The sequence below is a fragment of the Schistocerca gregaria genome, chromosome X (genome assembly GCF_023897955.1).
Source record: "Schistocerca gregaria isolate iqSchGreg1 chromosome X, iqSchGreg1.2, whole genome shotgun sequence".
In the NCBI taxonomy this organism is placed as follows: Eukaryota; Metazoa; Arthropoda; class Insecta; order Orthoptera; family Acrididae; genus Schistocerca; species Schistocerca gregaria.
The window spans coordinates 800,266,706-800,286,421 of NC_064931.1; the positions used below are offsets into that span (position 1 = coordinate 800,266,706).

At 39.3% G+C, this 19,716-nt stretch overlaps 1 protein-coding gene across 1 annotated transcript in view; it reads left to right on the forward strand.

The window, feature by feature from the left end:
- Positions 1-19,716, forward strand: part of LOC126298434 (dual serine/threonine and tyrosine protein kinase-like) — a 276,257-nt gene that overhangs the window by 152,168 nt on the left and 104,373 nt on the right. Inside the window, exon 10 of the mRNA XM_049989759.1 lies at positions 11,714-11,897. Within this exon, the coding sequence (XP_049845716.1) occupies positions 11,714-11,897 (184 nt within the window). The remainder of the gene's footprint in view (positions 1-11,713; positions 11,898-19,716) is intronic.

A 19,716-nucleotide genomic window follows, 5' to 3' on the forward strand; every position in this document is an offset into this window, starting at 1 on the left:
CCGGAAGTAATCACTTATTTACATTAAAAGCAAGCAGTGAACTGTTTTATAATGTACAAATAATACATATCAGAGCAAAAGTCTTATCATAACTTTATCGCTATGGATCCCACTGATGATACCTTAAAGTGAAAAAATGTGAAATCAGTCTGGGAAAATAAAACACAGTGCAACAAGAGAAGGCATTTTTATTTACGAAACGAATTATTTCTGTGCTTGCTGTGGAGGATGGTCATGCAGAGAAACTCGAGATAGTTTTTTTTCCTTTTTATTTTTTATTTTTACACTACTGGTCATTAAAATTGCTTCACCAAGAAGAAATGCAGATGATAAACGGACATTCATTGGACAAATATATTATACTGGAACTGACATGTGATTACATTTTCACGCAATTGGGTGCATAGATCCTCTGGCCGTAATAACAACCTCGATATGCCTGGGCATTGAGTCAGACCTACCTTGGATGGCGTGTACAGGTACAGTTGCCCATGCAGCTTCAACACAATACCACAGTTCATCAAGAGTAGTAACTGGCATATTGTGATGAGCCAGTTGCTCGACCACCATTGACAAGACGTTTTCAATTGGTGAGACATCTGGAGAATGTGCTGGCCAGGGCAGCAGTTGAACGTTTTCTGTATCCAGAAACGCCCGTACAGGACCTCCAACATGCGGTCATGCATTATCCTGCTAAAATGTAGGGTTTCACAGGGATCAAATAAAAGGTAGAGCCACAGGTTGTAAACACATCTGAAATGTATTGTCCACTGTTCAAAGTGCCGTCAATGCGAACAAGAGGTGACTGACATGTGTAACCAATGGCCCCCTCTTCCATCACGCCAGGTGATACGCCAGTATGGCGATGACGAATACACTCTTCCAATGTGCGTTCACCATGATGTCACCAAACACGGATGTGACCATCATGATGCTGTAAACAGAACCTGGATTCATCTGAAGAAATGATGTTTTGGCATTCATGCACCCAGGTTCGTCATTGAGTACACCATCGCAGATGGTCCTGTCTGAGATGCAGCGTCAAGGGTAACCGTAGCCACGGTCTCCGAGCTGATAGTCAATGCTGCTGCAAACGTCGTCGAACTGTTCATGCAGGTGGTTGTTGTCTTGCAAACGCCCCCATATTTTGACTCAGGGATCGATACGTGGCTGCACGATCTGTTACAGCCATGCGGATAAGATGCCTGTCATCTCAACTGCTAGTGATATGAGGCTGTTGGGATCCAGCACGCCGTTCCGTATTACCCTCCTGAACCCACCGATTCCATATTCTGCTAACAGTCATTGGATCTCGACCAACGCGAGCAGCAATGTCACGATAAGGTAAACCGCAATCGCGATAGGCTACAATCCGACCTTTAGCAAAGTCGGAAACATGATGGTACGCATTTCTCCTCTGTACACTGGGAATCACGACGACGTTTCACCAGGCAACACCAGTCAATTGCTGTTTGTGTATGAGAAATATGTTGGAAACTTTTCTCATGTCAACAAGTTGTAGGTGTCACCACCGGTGCCAACCTTGTGTGAATGCTCTGATGAGCTAATCATTTGCCTATCACAGCATCTTCTTCCTGTCGGTTAAATTTCCTGTCTGTAGCATGTCGTTTTCATGGTGTAGCAATTTTAATGGCCACTAGTGTTTTTATTTATTTATTTATTTATTTATTTATTTATTTAGTTTTTGCCAGTATGTGTAAGTAGAGGTTATCTTTTTCTTAGTTCAGTTTCCAAAAGATAGTGCACATTTTAATTTGTTTGTTTTCACCAAGTCTGCATACGGGCCTAGTTGCATATTGTCCAAAATTTTTGTAAATGCATTTTCCACTTCCTCGGTGATTTTACTTACTTAAATTGGCCTTAGAATTCTTAGTTCAGGAAATGATGATATGGATGCTGTGGTTAAATTTTCCATTAGGGTGACTGTAGTGGCATGAGTGTTCAGCAGGTAAATAAGACTCTTTAGTGATTTTTCAGGATATGCTGTAGAGGTGGGAAGAGAGTGGAGCAGGAGGGGAACATTGTTGCCCTTCAGGCTTAATTAAATAAGGCAAGATAAGATCCAGACAGGTTAAGGGGGAGGAGAGTAAAGAGCGATGGGGAGCGGCAACAGATAATAGAAGAAACAGCCATAGATTTGTTTTGACACATTGCAGTAAACTTTCAGCAAGAAATTTGAAGGTAAGAATGTAAGAAAGTTAGTAAAGAGAAAGTAATGTTGGTTGTTAGGTAGTTGTCATGTGAAAATTGTAGGCCAACTTGTGAGGATTCCCTTTCACTTTCTCGACTGTCGAATTGAAATTCAGTCGGAACTTCGCTCTGAATTCAATCTTCCCAATGAATTAATTGGAATAAGTATGAAGGAATACATTTTTCGCCAGCAATGAATTTATTAATCAGATAGCCAGATACAACGTATCCTTTTACAATTGTCCGATCATATGCTTGCTATTCAAACAACTCTTGCTTTTTGTTGGTCTCACATCATTCAGAGAAGCTCTCCATACTTGAGACTTCTATGTTTGCATTTTTGTATAACCAACAAATTTAATACTTAAATATTCTAATAGCATAATACACACATTTAAATTTATTAAGATAATTATTTATATCTTTCTCTTAACAAATGATGTCAAAAGCCAAAGGTAGGGAGGGTTTGGTCGCTCGTATTGTCATTCAGTATTTATATGCAACCCTACTTCAGTGTTACTGAGTTGCATAAGCAATTTTCGTTTCATAACTCTTTGTACTTTTCTGAATTTCATTTATAACCAGAAGAATTTACTTGTACTTCACTAAAAACTTATTTACTCACTTTCACTTTACTTATTGCCACAAACAGAGTAAGAATATTAAAATCGTTAAATTTATCGGAAAGTGTCTAAGCAAAATACTTGAACAAAATGTCACTTTAGCAAATCTATTACATAAATCATATAGTACTTCTAGCTTTACGTTAAAGGCTAGTCCACAACAATTATTACCAGACATTTTGCCTTACATGAAGCCCCATTGTACACTTCTTTGTTAAATGTTCACTTGTACTCATGCTTTCCTTGATTTTTGTCACTTTCTCATATAACGAATCTGGTATTGGGTGATGAAAATTAGTGCTTGTAGATACTCAAATGTTTTTATAACAGGTTTAATCGGAATCATCAGATACCAGGAAATAAACCTATATAGGTGAATATTGGGAATAAAATAACAGGATGAACCAAATTTTATGTAACTTAATAATTATTCAAAAACATTAATTTTGAATTAATGCTTCATGCTTCTATGATTCTAATTACACAGTTTGTAAGGTGTTGGATGTAGCCATTGGATGTGGCAGATAGTAATGGCTGCTACACTGTCCATGGTATGGTGTACAAATTTCTTGAAATATGGGCTAATTAATTCTTCATGGCATCATTTTAATGTCCATAACATAGCCCAACAACTCATACCAATGCTGTAATAATTCAGCAGCCGTTATCCAAGGCTACTGTGCATCAATTTCCAGACAAGACATCGCCTGCTCCACCTGAGTGTTAAGTCTTTCGCTGCTGCCCACAGACTCTCTCTTCTTGTTCCCACTCTTTCTACAGGTAGCATGCCAAAAAACCAAGCCACCTTTCATGATTTCCACAGTTAACTTCCATTCAGTACAAAAGCACTCCACCTTTTATGTAACACATATCCTACACATTGTCCCTAAGCATGTACCATTTTATACAAATGACAACTTGCTCAAATGTTTATATTTACACACACAGACATTTACATTTCATGAATCTATGACAAAAAATTGTTTAGTAAATTATAAATTTCACAGATTTCTTTACATAAGTTACATACATACATATGTTAGCAAAGCACTCTAACATCACATATAATGACTGAGTAATATTGTTCTAAGAGCAGCACCTTTTTTGGGGTAGGGAGGACAGAAAAACAATGAAGTTTCAATAGTTCCCAGAATTGTAACAACATGCAGTTTGAGAAAGAAACTAAAGTACATAATTTTGGTATACTATATTCATATAAAAACCTATTACTTGAAAATTTCCAGCATTCACAGGAAATTCTGTTTCCACAAAGTTGCTTCACTTGGTGTAAAATGTTAGCATCCTTATTACATCAGAATAATTTAGGGCTAAGGTGTAACAATAATGATTTACTTCCTTCCATTTATGAAGTTGTCATCAAATGGAATGCACATAATCTGCCTCTTTGGAGATCGTGTGACCACAGGTACATGGATATGTAATGAAAAATGCAACATATTTATTTAAAAAAGCCCTTACTTATTTGAAAACTGTTGATGATGCTCGTATGGTGGCTGCTACCAGAGTAGAAGTGTTTGATGTTTCAAGGCACAGTGTATTAGATTCGTACCGCATACAGGGAAAGCAGAAAATCATCATCCACTAAGTCACAATGCAGGCAAAGTATGTTTAAGTGATCATGACAAACAGTTATTTAAGAGGAATGTGACGAAAAAGGAGTGGATTGCAGCTGCAAAAATCAGTGCAGAACTGAATGTCACAGTCACACTCGCAAACCCTGTCAGCACCAAAACGACACAAAGGCAACTCAGTAAGCAGGGAACTAGAGGATGAAGGGTGAGCTGGAATTCCAAAACCAGTCATCAGTGATGCAAATGCGTGTAACAGGAAAACAGGGTGCTGAGGCCCTAAAACTGGGACTTCGGAGCAATGGGAGAAAGTCATTTGCTCAGATGAGTCTTATTACCCATTGTTTTCAGCTTATGGCAGACTTTCTGCCTAAAGAATGAAACATAGTTGGGTTTCGTTGATGATTTGAGCAGCTGTATTATGGTATTCCATGAGCTGCATGGTTACTGAGCACAGTCGCATTACTGCCAAGGTTTATATGACCATTTTGGCTGATCATGTCCAACCTATGGTACAAACTTTGTGCCCAATTGTGGTGCTGTGTTCCAAAACAGTGGCCCACACTAACACAACTTGCATCAACCAGGACTGATTTTGTGAGCAAGAATTTTAATTGTATATGTCCTGGCCAACATAGTCACCAGATCTCAATAATATTCAGTCTTTGTGTTCTACTTTGGAGAGAAGGGTGTATGATCTTTATCCACATCCATCATAGTTATTTGAACTTGCCACTATTTTGCAGGAAGAATGATATGATTCGACTTTTCATACTTTCCCGACGGATCTGCTGCAAATACTCTTCTCGGGTTTGGTGCCGGATTGTATTGTGTAACTCGCACAATATTTCGTCGATGCAACTGCTCGACATCATCAGGTGGTGGTAGCTGCTGTTATCACTGCTGCAAGGTGCTACTGATGATAATCGCACGGCGGCGACGGAATTTATCATGCCGGGAGCAGGCAATACGCGTGCGCGGGAAGACGCTTGTAGTTGGAGGAAAGCAGCGCTCCTGGTGCCCCCTGCTGGGCGCCGCAGAAAGGCCATCCGCGCGTGCGCTGTGGGCAATGACTGTGCTGCCGGACGCTTCTGTGGTTAAAGTCCGAACTAAACCTCAGTTGCGCGTTTCGTCACTTGACGGATCGGAAGTTCTTGCTCCCCCCCCCCCCCCCCCCCTTTTTTTTTTTTTTTTTTTTTTTTTTTTTTTTTTTTTTTCCCCCCCTGATTTAATGGCAGCCAGTGCTGGATTCCAGGCGGCGCTTAGCAGGAACCCTGCATCCCTGTTGATAAGATTGTCAGCTGTACGGATATGTATGGCCTCCTTAACAACACAGTCCCAGAAAGATGACGCTGGGGATAAAATTTCCGTCGGACTTTAACCACAGGAGCGTCCGGCAGCACAGTCATTGCCCTCGGCGCACGCGCGGATGGCCTTTCTGCGGCGCCCTGCAGGGGGCACCAGGAGTGCCGCTTTCCTCCAACTGCGAGCGTCTTCCCGCGCACGCGTATTGCCTGCTCCTGGCATGATAAATTCCGTCGCCGCCGTGCGATTATCATCAGTAGCACCTTGCAGCAGTGATAACAGCAGCTACCACCACCTGATGATGTCGAGCAGTTGCATCGACGAAATATTGTGCGAGTTACACAATACAATCCGGCGGCAAACCCGAGAAGAGTATTTGCATGATATGATTCCCTTGAAAACCATATTGGGGCTGTATTTATGCTTTCTGAGGTGACTGGGTGCTGCTTTGAATCCCAGCAGGTTTCCTGCACTGTATTAAGCATGTAAGATTTTTAGTGTTTCCATATTTTTGTCCATCTCCTCCATATTGCATCATTTTTTGGGGTTAACTCATTAGGCCAAAGTAAATTTTTCATAGTTAAAAAGCATTTAATAAGAATTATCTGTGAACTTGAACGTCATGTAGATGCCTATTCAGGTAACTGTGGGCACTAACTCCTGCTTCCCAATATATTACGTGTCATCTTCATACCAACAGCTCTGTTTATTGAATAAATACTACCAATAAGAAAAATCTTTAAAGTCAGTTTAGTTCAGATATGTGTCCATTATTCAAGAATACACATTTTCGGTAACTTGCCAGCAGCCTTAAAAGTCTAGCTACTAATGAAAGTTCAGCTTATTAATCTTACTTCTGCACATCTTCAGTGCAGTAATGTCATCAATGTAAACAATTTTCGATGTGGTGGTGTATGGCTGTAATAATCAGACTTCTCATATGCACCTCACTGCAGTATACAAGGGACGACAAAAAGTATGTTACACATTATTATGGCAGGCCAAGTAACTTTTCTTGAATGTTGCACTACACTTCAAAGTGGGACAGATACATGATGCTGTTTTTCAAAATAGTCACCAAGGCTCTATAAACAATAATCAGAATGTTCTACAATCGTTAAATTCCTCTATAAGGAATCTGCTCCTTAGTCATGGAGCCATTCGAGAACTTATGTGTGATCATCACTAGAAAATCTATGATTACTGCAAATTAGATCCTTGATTCCATGGACAGTTTCACCTGTGGTAGATGTCGATGCCATTCTCTCCTGATCAGTATTACCCAAATAGCACCATTTCACTATTTCTTAATGTGACATTGCATTTGGCCCATATACCTCCAGAATTTCAGTGGGAATCTGTGTGGAAGTTAGACATTTTGCCCACAAGAACTGTACTGTCCCTCCTACTTGAACTTTGGAAGTACATTTCCAATTGCCGTGCCACGTTACACACACACACACACACACACACACACACACACACACACACACACACACTCACTGTGGTTCACCTGTTAATCCCGCCACAGCAAAATTGTCTCTGTAAGGGAACCCAAAACATGTACTCTTTTTTTGACATGCTTCACTCTTGTTGCGCAGTGGTCTTGATGTGGGATGACATGTGTAACTTACTTTTTGAAATTTTCCCTTACATTTACACAGTTGTTGGCAAGTATGTTACAGCCTTTTAATGGGAAATATGTTTGAGTTTTTGACTTACTCCACATCCACGAATATCATTTCACTTATGATGTGTGCAAGGAACAAAAGCATCTACTTCCCCCAGTCCCTTGCATTAGAAAGTCACAGTTAGAAACTTGCTTTACATCATTTGCTTGGTTTCCAACCTCTATCTGGCCTAAGCTAAGGCTGACTGCACTATCATTGTATATGCCTTACACGCATCACTGCCCACTCCATGCACTGGATATGTTTACCTGTGAGAAATTCATCCACCAGAATACTTTCTTGTGGACCATTAGCCCTGTCCATGGTATGAACATCTTAACCAACTGTAGCATTGGAAAGTTGCACCGCTATCGGGTGGAGAAATGTAGGGCCCCCTGAATAGGTCAGGCGTGCACTACACGCCGGAAGCGGCTACAAGGGTAGCGGAGTACGTGTGGAGTGCACATGAGGTTTTTTTAGGTTAGAGAATTCTCTCCCTAGGCCTGACAAGATGCCTCCTGAGACGCGACAAGGTTGGAGTAGGCAAAATGCAACAGGGAATAACAATATTAATGTGCTAATAGTAAACTGCAGGAGCCTCTATAGAAAGGTCCCAGAACTGCTCTCATTAATAAACGGTCACAACGCCCATATAGTACTAGGGACAGAAAGTTGGCTGAAACCAGACGTAAACAGTAATGAAATCCTAAACTCAGATTGGAATGTATACTGCAGAGACAGGCTGGACAGTGAAGGGACAGGCGTGTTTATAGCGATAAGAAGCGCAATAGTATCAAAGGAAATTGACGGAGATCCGAATTGTGAAATGATTTGGGTGAAGGTCACGGTTAAAGCAGGCCCAGACATGGTAATTGGATGTCTCTATAGGCCCCCGGGCTCAGCAGCTGTTGTGGCTCAGCAGCTGTTGTGGCTCAGCACCTGGAGAATAATTAGGAAAATATTTCTAGTAGATTTCCCCACCATGTTATAGTTCTGGGATTTTAATTTGCCAGATATAGACTGGCAGACTCAAACGTTCATAATGGGTGGCAGGGACAAAGAATCCATTGAAATATTTTTAAGTGCTTTATCTGAAAACTACCTTGAGCAGTGAAACTCGCGGCGATAACATATTAGACCTTCTGGTGACAAAGAGACCCAAACTATTTGAATCAGTTAATGCAGAACAGGCAATCAGCGATCATAAAGCGGTTACTGCATCGATGATTTCAGCCGTAAATAGAAATATTAAAAAAGGTAGGAAGATTTTTCTGTTTAGGAAAAGTGACAAAAAGCAGATTTCAGAGTACTTGATTGTCCAACACAAAAGTTTTGTCTCAAGTAAAGATAGTGTTGAGGATCAGTGGACAAAGTTCAACATCATCGTACAATATGCGTTAGATGAGTATGTACCAAGCAAGATTGTAAGAGATGGAAAAGAGCCACCGTGGTACAACAACATAGTTAGAAAAATGCTGCGGAAGCAAAAGGGAACTTCACAGCAAACATAAACATAGCCAAAGCCTTGCAGACAAACAAAAATTACGCGAAGCGAAATGTAGTGTGAGGAGGGCTATGCGAGAGGATTTCAATGAATTCGAAAGTAAAGTTCAATGTACTGACTTGGCAGAGAATCCTAAGAAATTTTGGTCCTATGTCAAAGCGGTAGGTGGATCAAAACAAAATATCCATACACACTGTGACCAAAATGGTACTGAAACAGAGGATGACAGACTAAAGGTCGAAATACTAAATGTCTTCTTCCAAAGCTGTTTCACAGAGGAAGACTGCACTGTGCTTCCTTCTCTAGATTGTCGCACAGTTGACAAAATGGTAGATATCAAAATAGATGACAGAGGGATAGAGGAACAATTAAAATCGCTGAGAAACAATTAAAATCGCTCAAAAGAGGAATGCCTGCTGGTCCTGATGGGATACCAGTTTGATTTTACACAGAGTACGCGAAGGAACTTGCCCCCTTCTTGCAGCGGTGTACCGTAGGTCTCTAGAAGAGCGAAGCGTTCCAAAGGATTGGAAAAGGGCACAGGTCATCCCCGTATTCAGGAAGGGATGTTGAACAGATGTGCAGAACTATAGACCTATATCTCTGACGTCGATCAGTTGTAGAATTTTGGAACACGTTTTATGTTAGAGTATAATGTCTTTTCTGGAGACTAGAAATCTACTCTGTAGGAATCAGCATGGGTTTCGAAAAAGACGGTCGTGTGAAACCCAGTTCACGTTGTTCGTCCATGAGACTCAGAGGGCCATAGACACGGGTTCATAGGTAGATGCCGTGTTTCTTTACTTCCGCAAGGCGTTTGACACAGTTCCCCACAGTTGTTTAATGAACAAAGTAAGAGCATACGGACTATCAGACTAATTGTGTGATTGGATTGAGGAGTTCCTAGATAACAGAATGCTGCATGTCATTCTCAATGGAGAGAAGTCTTCCGAAGTAAGAGTGATTTCAGGTATGTCGCAGGGGAGTGTCATAGGACCGTTGCTATTCACAATATACATAAATGACCTGGTGGATGACATCGGAAGTTCACTGAGGCTTTTTGCAGATGATGCTGTGGTGTATCGAGAGGTTGCAACAATGGAAAATTGTACTGAAATGCAGGAGGATCTGCAGCGAATTGACACATGGTGCACGGAATGGCAATTGAATCTCAATGTAGACAAGTGTAATGTGCTGCAAATACATAGAAAGATAGATCCCTTATCATTTAGCTACAAAATAGCAGGGTGAGCAACTGGAAGCAGTTAATTCCATAAATTATCTGGGAGTACGCATTAGGAGTGATTTAAAATGGAATGATCATATAAAGTTGATCGTCGCTAAAGCAGATGCCAGACTGAGATTCATTGGAAGAATCCTAAGGAAATGCAATCCAAAAACAAAGGAAGTGGGTTATAGTACACTTGTTCGCCCACTGCCTGAATACTGGTCAGCAGTGTGGGATCTGCAACAGATAGGGTTGATAGAAGAGATAGAGAAGATCCAACGGAGAGCATCGCGCTTCGTTACAGGATCATTTAGTAATCGCGAAAGCATTACGGAGATGATAGATAAACTCCAGTGGAAGACTCTCCAGGAGAGACGCTCAGTAGCTCGGTACGGGCTTTTGTTAAAGTTTCGAGAACATACCTTCACCAAAGAGTCAAGCAGTATATTGCTCCCTTCTACGTATATCTCGTGAAGAGACCATGAGGATAAAATCGGAGAGATTAGAGCCCACACAGAAGCATACCGACAATCCTTCTTTCCACGAACAATAAGAGACTGGAATAGAAGGGAGAACCGATAGAGGTACTCAGGGTACCCTCCGCCACACACTGTCAGGTGGCTTGCGGATTATGGATGTAGATGTAGATGTTTGTAGTATATAATATCTGTACCTGTATGTTTTAACATTATTCCTCTGATCAACGATGAAGGAGATGAGCTCTGTGCACCAGTCTAACATATTGCCTTCACATGCTAGGATTCTACCGCCTACAAAGTAGGCCCTTTCCACATTTGTCATTTTACAGTCCATCATTTTCCTTCCAGATAAATGGGCGGTATGATGACTCCTGCAAATTGAAAGGGATTCAGCTGTGAAGGACACATTTCTTCTATCATTTGTGGGCTAGTCTCAGTGCTTCTGACTTTACAACAGACAGGCCCATTTCTATATTTCTTCAAGCTGCTTTTATGGCCTATACATAAATAGCTTGGAGTCTGATACAGAGTTTGTAATGAAACATCTTCAGTGGCATCTGTAGCGCTGCAGCAAAAGTGTTGGTTGGTTGGTTATTGTTATTGTTGCTGTTGCTTTTTTAAATTTTTTAAAACTGTGGCTGGTCCTGTTATGATTACTTTTAAGTAATCTTGCATTGGCCTTTAGCAAATACTTCTTATTCTTGCTGCTGCTGCCAAAACTGTGACATAAAATTTACTGTTACGTAAAAAGCTACTGAGTCTACAGCCTGTCAGATATTCTTAAAGGGATTTGAGGATTCAGGCTCCGTATATGACTGACCAAATAATATCTTTGTAGTGTTAGACTGTAAACTACAGTATGCTCACAATGAAAGTGCATTGATGACTGAGACATTCGGGATCTAACGCACTGCTTTTCTGTGTTTTTAAATCACTTGCCTGGTCAATGGAAGGAGTTCTGATGTGGTGGTCATTTACAGTGATTCTTGTGTACTCCTTGCACTCTAGTGTATATTTTAAAATTGTCTTCCCTGTGTTGTGCCCACCCCCCTCCTTTAGTTGCTAATTAATAATTTCACTAAGCAGTGCATTCCTTTTTTGTAGTTTAAGGATCATTTAAATGCTTCGCATGCAGCCTTCACTGCTGCCCTGCGATCACTCCAAAATCACTACTCGGGGCGTCTGGAGCGAACAGAGGAACAACGTGTTGCTATTCGCAAGTATCATGCACCAAAACTTGCACGACTTGCACTGGAAAGCACCTGCATGTGTGACATGATTCGTTTTGGTAAGTATTGATTGCTTAACTTCATGGCATTAAGAAATGTATAGCAGTCATTAAATTTGATGATTCTAAGAATTGTCACTGCGCACAATTTGGGTGTGAGTGTCAATGAGACTAGTGCTCTTCATAATGCAATTCCTGAAAAGATTGTTGATTACGGTAGTGAAATACAAATATTGCATCAGAATATGAAGAATTTTTAACTGTCATGCATTCAGAAAGCAAATAAGAAAATTGCAAGAAATGACATTGTTCTTCGCTTCTTAAATTTTCATTTAATGTGTGGTATGCCAGTTGCTACAAGTTTATCAGATTGTAATTTTGTTTTGAAATTCAGGTTGTGAAGTTTTGCTTGAGTTCACTTAATTCAGTTTTTCAACTGTGATTGTGATTTGTTAGCCAATTATACTGTATGGTTTAAACATGCCACATCTGTTCACAAATGCTGAGTATGTTGATATAGTGCTTTTTTTTTAATTTTTTTTTTTTGGAGATACTCCTACTGCTCGTAGAGAAAATGGTAGATGATTTCATAACTGCAGAGTGCCTCATTCAAGATTGTTTGAATGTGCAAATGAACAGTGTGTGGATGAAGTATAAAAAATTATTCAGTTGGTAAAACACTGTCCTTCAACACACACACACACACACACACACACACACACACACACACACACACACACACACACACAGAGAGAGAGAGAGAGAGAGAGAGAGAGAGAGAGAGAGAGAGAGAGAGTGAGAGAGTGAGAGAGTGAGAGAGAGAGAGAGAGAGAGAGAGTGAGAGAGAGTGAGAGAGAGTGAGAGAGAGTGAGAGAGAGTGAGAGAGTGAGAGAGTGAGAGAGTGAGAGAGTGAGAGAGTGAGAGAGTGAGAGAGTGAGAGAGTGAGAGAGTGAGAGAGTGAGAGAGTGAGAGAGTGAGAGAGTGAGAGAGTGAGAGAGTGAGAGAGTGAGAGAGTGAGAGAGTGAGAGAGTGTGAGAGTGTGAGAGTGTGAGAGTGTGAGAGTGTGAGAGTGTGAGAGTGCGAGAGTGCGAGAGAATTTCCTACACATATTGGCGTTCCACATAAGAAAACACGGTGGACATTCTACGTTAGATATGCAGTATCTGTGTCATTATCAGTTCAACACCTTTGAGAAGGAGTTGAAGGTAGATGATTGGAATTTTGTTGTTTTCTAATTGGAGAGTATATCATATTGTTGATGAACCCGCTTTCACTTATATCAGTAACAATAACACTCATAACTCATATTGGTGATCTGACAGTAACCTACATGCTTTTGTGGACACACATTCTCAAGACAGCTTATTTGCTATCAGTTGACTAGATTGCTTGTTTTACAAGGTCCACTTATCTAGAGTTTCTTGAAAATTAACCTAACATTTTATTTGTAGAGGTTCCTTTGGCTACAAAGATGGGTATGTTCTTCCAGAATGAAGAGGTCCCTGTACATTCTTAGTTACCAGGTGACACATCATCTAAACCTAACATTCTGCGAAGATAGATAGACAAAAATGGTCACATTTATTGGCCACCAAGGTCCCTGTAGCGTCCCCCTCCAGATTTTTGTGTGTGAGGGTGGTTTAAATGCCAAGACCACAAAGAAGTAGTGAACACAAGATACAAATTGACCGCTCAGTTTCTCAATAGTGGTGCTCTCATAAAAGAATGCTAAGACGATCTTGGAAGAGCTACATGCAGTTCTATCTAGAGAAGTTGAAAGTATTTTGAAGTCATAGGTGGAATTAATGGAAATCAGCTTCTAACTTAAATCGTTTCTTTGCTTAAAACCTTCTGTGGGTGTTTATTTGAGCTGCATTGTTACAGCTGTCTCTCTGTAACCATCAAAAATTGGACACACCTTATACCAATGGCTGTGTGTAGTATTGTTGCAGTATTGTACAATGCCTAATAATTTTCATTTCATTTGCCCCCTTTTATTATTTTCTTGGTTTAAGAAGCCAAATATACCCCATGAAATATATTATAATGAACTATCTTCGGTCATTCAACATCTTGTTACCTCGTAAGAAACCTACAAATCCTGCCGGGCTTGAAGGAAACTGGGGGATTTGCAGTCCTACATCAACTCTTAGTGGGCCATTGTACTTCGAGCAAGTAGTAATTGTGGTCTGGCCATAGCACCAGGTAGCATATTCACCAGTGATGTCACAGGGTGTTTCAGTCAAGTATACAAACTCCCTAACAAGAAACAGTTCCAAATGCCCCGTTAAATAGCATTACTCTACAGAGGTCATTTCTTGCAACTTTCTCTGCTCCTGCAATGTTAATTTGTCATCAACGTCAATAGTGAACACAGTTTTACCACCCACAATATTACCAATATTGACATTTCAACCACAATCATAACAATTTTTGTTTCTTCACGAATTTGTTGTGACGGTTGAAATTCAGATGGAATGTTTTCTCATCAGAATAACAGCATCATATATTTTTGTCAATCACAAATAGAGCTTAGTTCAATGCTAACAGTGTGACATTTTGGAAAGTGTGTAGATTTTTCATGTTACTGCAGTCATAATATTCATCTGTTGTATGAATATTATATCTAAGAGACTTGTGTATAGACACTGTGGTGTTTGAAAGTGATTCAGCGTTATTGTTCATCATACCATAGTTTTCTGTGTGTTGCTTTATCTAACACATTCTGGAAAGTGAGAACTAGCTTGTTTCTCAGTTTCTGAATTGTGGAATGCAATTGAAAATGAATAGTGTAAATAATTTACAGGGTACAGACTTCTCCCACCTCTCTGATTAGAAGCAGCTGGCTGTAAAGACTTGGATGACTATTACTGGTTTCTAATATTGTGCAAAATATTAATACATGAAATTGATACTTTAAGAGAGCATTTAGAATGAATATTAATAAAATGGTCTTGGTTATGTGGCTGTGAAGTGTGTAATTTGTCTTTTATTTTCAGTCTTGTAAATGATATTTGTACTCAGAATTTAGCTCATCACACATGACTAGAGTTTTTTCTAGACAGTCTATGAATTGTAGCATGCTCTTTTCCACATCTATTTTTCTGTCATAGATATATTTCTAAGTTTTCCCAGGAATATAAATTGAATTTAAAAAATTGAATTTTGTGACCTTCATACACCCTGAATTCTAGAGTTGTTTACATCATAGCGAATCTCGGGAAGCCAGGTGCAGAGACACACTTTTCTCACTTGCGACACTTAAACTTCAGTGCAACATCCAATTCAGATACCAATAGGTGCCACTGCATTACACTGAATGTTTTCTTCAGAGTAATGTATTCTATAACCTCCTAAAATTTATATTTATTATTTCATCTGAAACATGCTGTGTAGTCATGCAGATGTAAGTGTGTTCTGTACTATTTAGTTTTTTAGAACAGCACCCTACTCTTAATATTTACCTAATATTTTGTTTATTTTTGGTACAGTGATTTGTAATAATAATTCATGTAGGCAGTCCTTTCTGAAATCAAGAAAATGAACAATTCATTAGAAATACCTCTCCAACAGTGCTGATAACTTTTGTAATTTAATAGTTAGAACCTCTTCTTGTAACATGAGCAATGTTTTTACTGAAATATGTAATTCATCACTACATCAGAATTTTTTTGTAGAGAAATTGAAATGTGCTATTGGTTAGACTAATTATGAGAATTCTTGACCTGAGAATTCCTTTGAAAAAAGTTTGCAATATATTGTTCATATAGCATTCAGAAGTTAAGGTTCACTGGATAAAGATTAGTCCAGTAATTTTTGTGGCACTAATTACGTACCACACTCCATTCATCATACTGTACATGTGGTGTCAAAGTAATCAGTGAGGATTTTCAGGTTTGTGTTATCTATTCTTTGGCAAGTTTACATACTGTTGCTTTGTGAGGCTGCAGTTTGAGGTTGTGCACAGCTCTGTGAACAAAGCTGCTGACAAACCAACACACTTTTGTCTCCCTCCCTCCAAGCTGCTTCAATGTATCAAAAACCAGTAAGCTACTTGCTAGAATCAGAGGAACCAGCCAGAATGTCACTGGTGATACAAGATGGTCTGCCATCATTGGTTCCCACACAGCACTTGCATTGTGTGTCAGACTTCTTGTAGTTATTAATATTGTTTTTATCATAATTTTTTATTTACCTATCTTGGTCATGAAGTTTTTTTTTGTTTTGTCCGTGCAATAGACCTCTTCAGAATCAACAATACATGTAAAAGAAACATCATTACTATCTACTGCAATAAGAGATTTAGAAAAAAAGGATAGAAAATATAGTATCAACATGATATACCTCTCATTATGCGTACATGCTATAGGTCAAAACCATCTAAAATAATATGAGTGTGGTTTGAAAAGTTCTCGGAACCACCACGAGAGGTCAGCGCTAGTGCAATGAATTGTTCATGTGATATAGATTGGACTGTTGCCTGTAAACATGTGCAACATCAGTGCTCTTGGAAGAGAGCTGTGGTGGTGACTGGCTCTGTTGTTGTTCCCACGCAGTGATTAGCAAAGATGGAAAAAATCGAGATTTGAGCAGTGATTAAGTGCTTCATAAAGAAAGGTGTGAAAGCAAAGGACATTCATACTGATTTCCAGAATAGACTGGGAGACTCTGCTCCTTCATATTCAACTGTTACCAAGTGGACAATTGAATTAAATTTGGTTGGGAGAGCTTAGATGATGCTGTGCACAGTGGTCAGCCAAAATGTGTCATTACTCCAGAAATCATTGCAAAAGTGCAAAAAATGGTCATGGAAGTGTGTGAAATTGCTCACACTTGCCAAGTGTCACCTATAAAGAGTATATCATATGTTAAATGGAGAAATAGAAATGAAAAAATTATTTGCAATATGGATGCTGCGACTCCTGACTCTGGATCAAAAACACATGAGATTGGACATACCAGAACAACGTTTGGCCCGTTTTAGGAAAAACAAGCAAGATTTTTTGCACTGGCTTGTGACCAGAGATTAGACTTTGGTGCACTACTATACCCCAGAGACAAAAAACAACAGTCAAAGCAGTGGAAACATGCCGATCCTCCGCCACCAAAGAAAGCAAAGACAATTCCTTTGCCGGGGAAGGTCATGGCATCAGTGTTCTGGGATGTGAAGGGGATTCTGTTTGTAGATTATCTCCCCACTGGGCAAACAATTACTGGAGAATACTATGCTAACCACCTAGACAAATTGCAACAAAAGATATGCGAAAAAGGCCAGGTTTAGCAAGGAAGAAAAATTCATCTTTCATCAAGACAATGCGAGCCCACACACGTGCCGTCGCCATGGCAAAATTACATGAACTAAGGTGTGAATTGTTGCCACACCCACCTTATTCACCTGATATGGCTCCATCAGACTTCCATCTCTTCCCAAAACTGAAAATTTTTCTTGGTGGACGAAGATTCACTTCAAACGAAGAATTGATAGCCAACATTGACAACTATTTTGCAGGCCTGGAGGAAACTATTTTTGAGATGGGATCAAGGCACTGGAACATTGTTGGACCAAGTGCATTAATCTACGAGGAGACTACATTAAAAAATAAAAAAAAGTTTCAATGATGTAAATGGTTTTTTCCTATTCCGTTTTGAGAAATTTTGCAACCACCTTCGTGCATACAGTGCAAGCTATCCTAGATGTTGTTGATGCCTGCAAAGTAACTGAAAGATGACAAAAGGAGGTTCATTTAAAATACAGTTCTTTAAAGTCTTTCCAGTGCATTTAAGTAAGCAAAAGAAATGTTTTTAACCATCGAAAAAGCCAACAAGATTTTAAAAAAAAATTACAGAATTTATTCTAAAATTGAATAAATTGGCATGGCTTTAGAATAGTATTATTATACTCATGTTTTGCAAGGCTCTTCATCTCTCTGAATAGCTACTGCAACCTACGTCCACTTGAACCTGCTTGCTGTAGTCAAACCTCTCTCTTCCTTACAATCCCCCCCCCACACACACACACACAAACAACACAACACTCTCCCCCTCCCCCCCTTCCGTAAACAAATTAACAATTTCTTAAACAACATCTACATGACTACTCTGCAGTTCACACTTAAGAGCCTGGCACAGGGGTCTTTGAACCACCTTCAGACTATTTCTCTAACGTGCCAGTCACTAACAGCACATGGGGAAAAAAGAACACTTAAATCTTTCTGTATGAGCTCTGATTTCTCTTATTTTATTATGATCATGATTTCTCCCTATGTAGGTTGGTGACAAAAAAATAATTTCACGTTCAGTGGAAACATTTGATGACAGAAATTTTGTGAAAATATGTCGCTGCAATGAAAGGCACTTAATGTTTTAAAGATTGCCATCCCAACTATTGTATTTGTGACACACTTTCTCCTGTTTCATATTAATACAAAATGAGTAGCCCTTCTCTGAACTTTTTTCAATGTCGTAAGGTAAGGGTCCCATTCAGCATTTAAGCAGAGAATAAATAACATTAATGTATGAGTATCTTTAGTAGACCTTTTGCATCTTCCAAGTATTCTGTCAATAAAAGATTGCCTTTGGTTTACATCTCTACATTATTACCTATGTGACTGTTCCAACTAAGTTGCTCATAACTGTAATTTGTAGGAATTTAATCAATTGACATCATTTAAATTTGTGTGATCTATCATGTAATCAAAATTTAATGGATTTCTTTTTGTACTCATGTGGATGACCTCACACTTTTCCTTATGAAGAGACAATTGTCTCTTTTTCACACCATTTGCATATTGTGTCTTTAAGTCATTTTGCAGTTAGTTTTGATCTTCTGATTACTTTACTAGATGATAAATGACAATATCATCTGCAAACAATCCAAGATGGCTCTCAGATTACCACCTAAATTGTTAAAGTAGATTAGGAACAGCAGAGGGCTTCTAACATTTCCTTGGGGAACTCTGGATATCAGTTTTCTTTAATCAGTAATTTTTAATTGATTGCTATACACTGTGACCTTTCTCGGAGGAAATCATGGATCCAGTTGCACAACTGAAGCGATACTCCAGAGACTCGCAGTTTCAGTAGAAGTCTCTTGTGTGGGGTGGTGTCAAAAGCCTTCTGGAAATGTAGAAATATGTAAGTACAGATCCCCTGTTGATAGCACTCATTACTTTGTGTGAATAAAAAAGCTGTTTACCTCTCACAAGAATATTTTCTGAATCTGTGCTGACTTTGTGTCAGTAGATAGTTACATTAGTGATAATTCATAATGTTCAAACACAGTATATGTTTCAAAATCCTACTGCAAATCTACATTGGATATATGGGTCTGTAATTGAGTGGATTTGCTCCTATTTACTTTCTTGAGTATTGGTGTTGACCTGTGTAACTTTCTGGTCTTTAAGTGTGGATCTTTCGTCAAGTGAGTGGTTGTATGCGATTGCTAAGTATGGGGCTCTTATTGGTATGCCATGTTGATTGACTGGAAGACTTCTCTATTATGTGCTTTAAGCTACTTCGCTGCACCAAGGGTATGTGCTTCTAAGTTACTTGTGTTAGCAGTTGTTCTTGATTTGAATTATGAAATACTTCCTTCATCTTCTTTGGTGAAGGAATTTCAAAAACCTTTGCTTAATATCTTTGGTTTAGTGGTGCTGTCATCAATAATATTACATTGAAATCACATAGTGAAGGTATTTATTGTGTTGTGCAGCTGGTGTACTTTACATACGACCAGAATCTCTGTGGAGTTTCCATCAGATTCCAAGACAGAGCTCCGCTGTGGAAGCTGTCAAAACCATCTCACATTGCATTCTGGGCTGAACTGCAAGCTTCAGTAAAATATCACCAGTCTTAGAGATTTTGTGTTCTTTTAAATTTG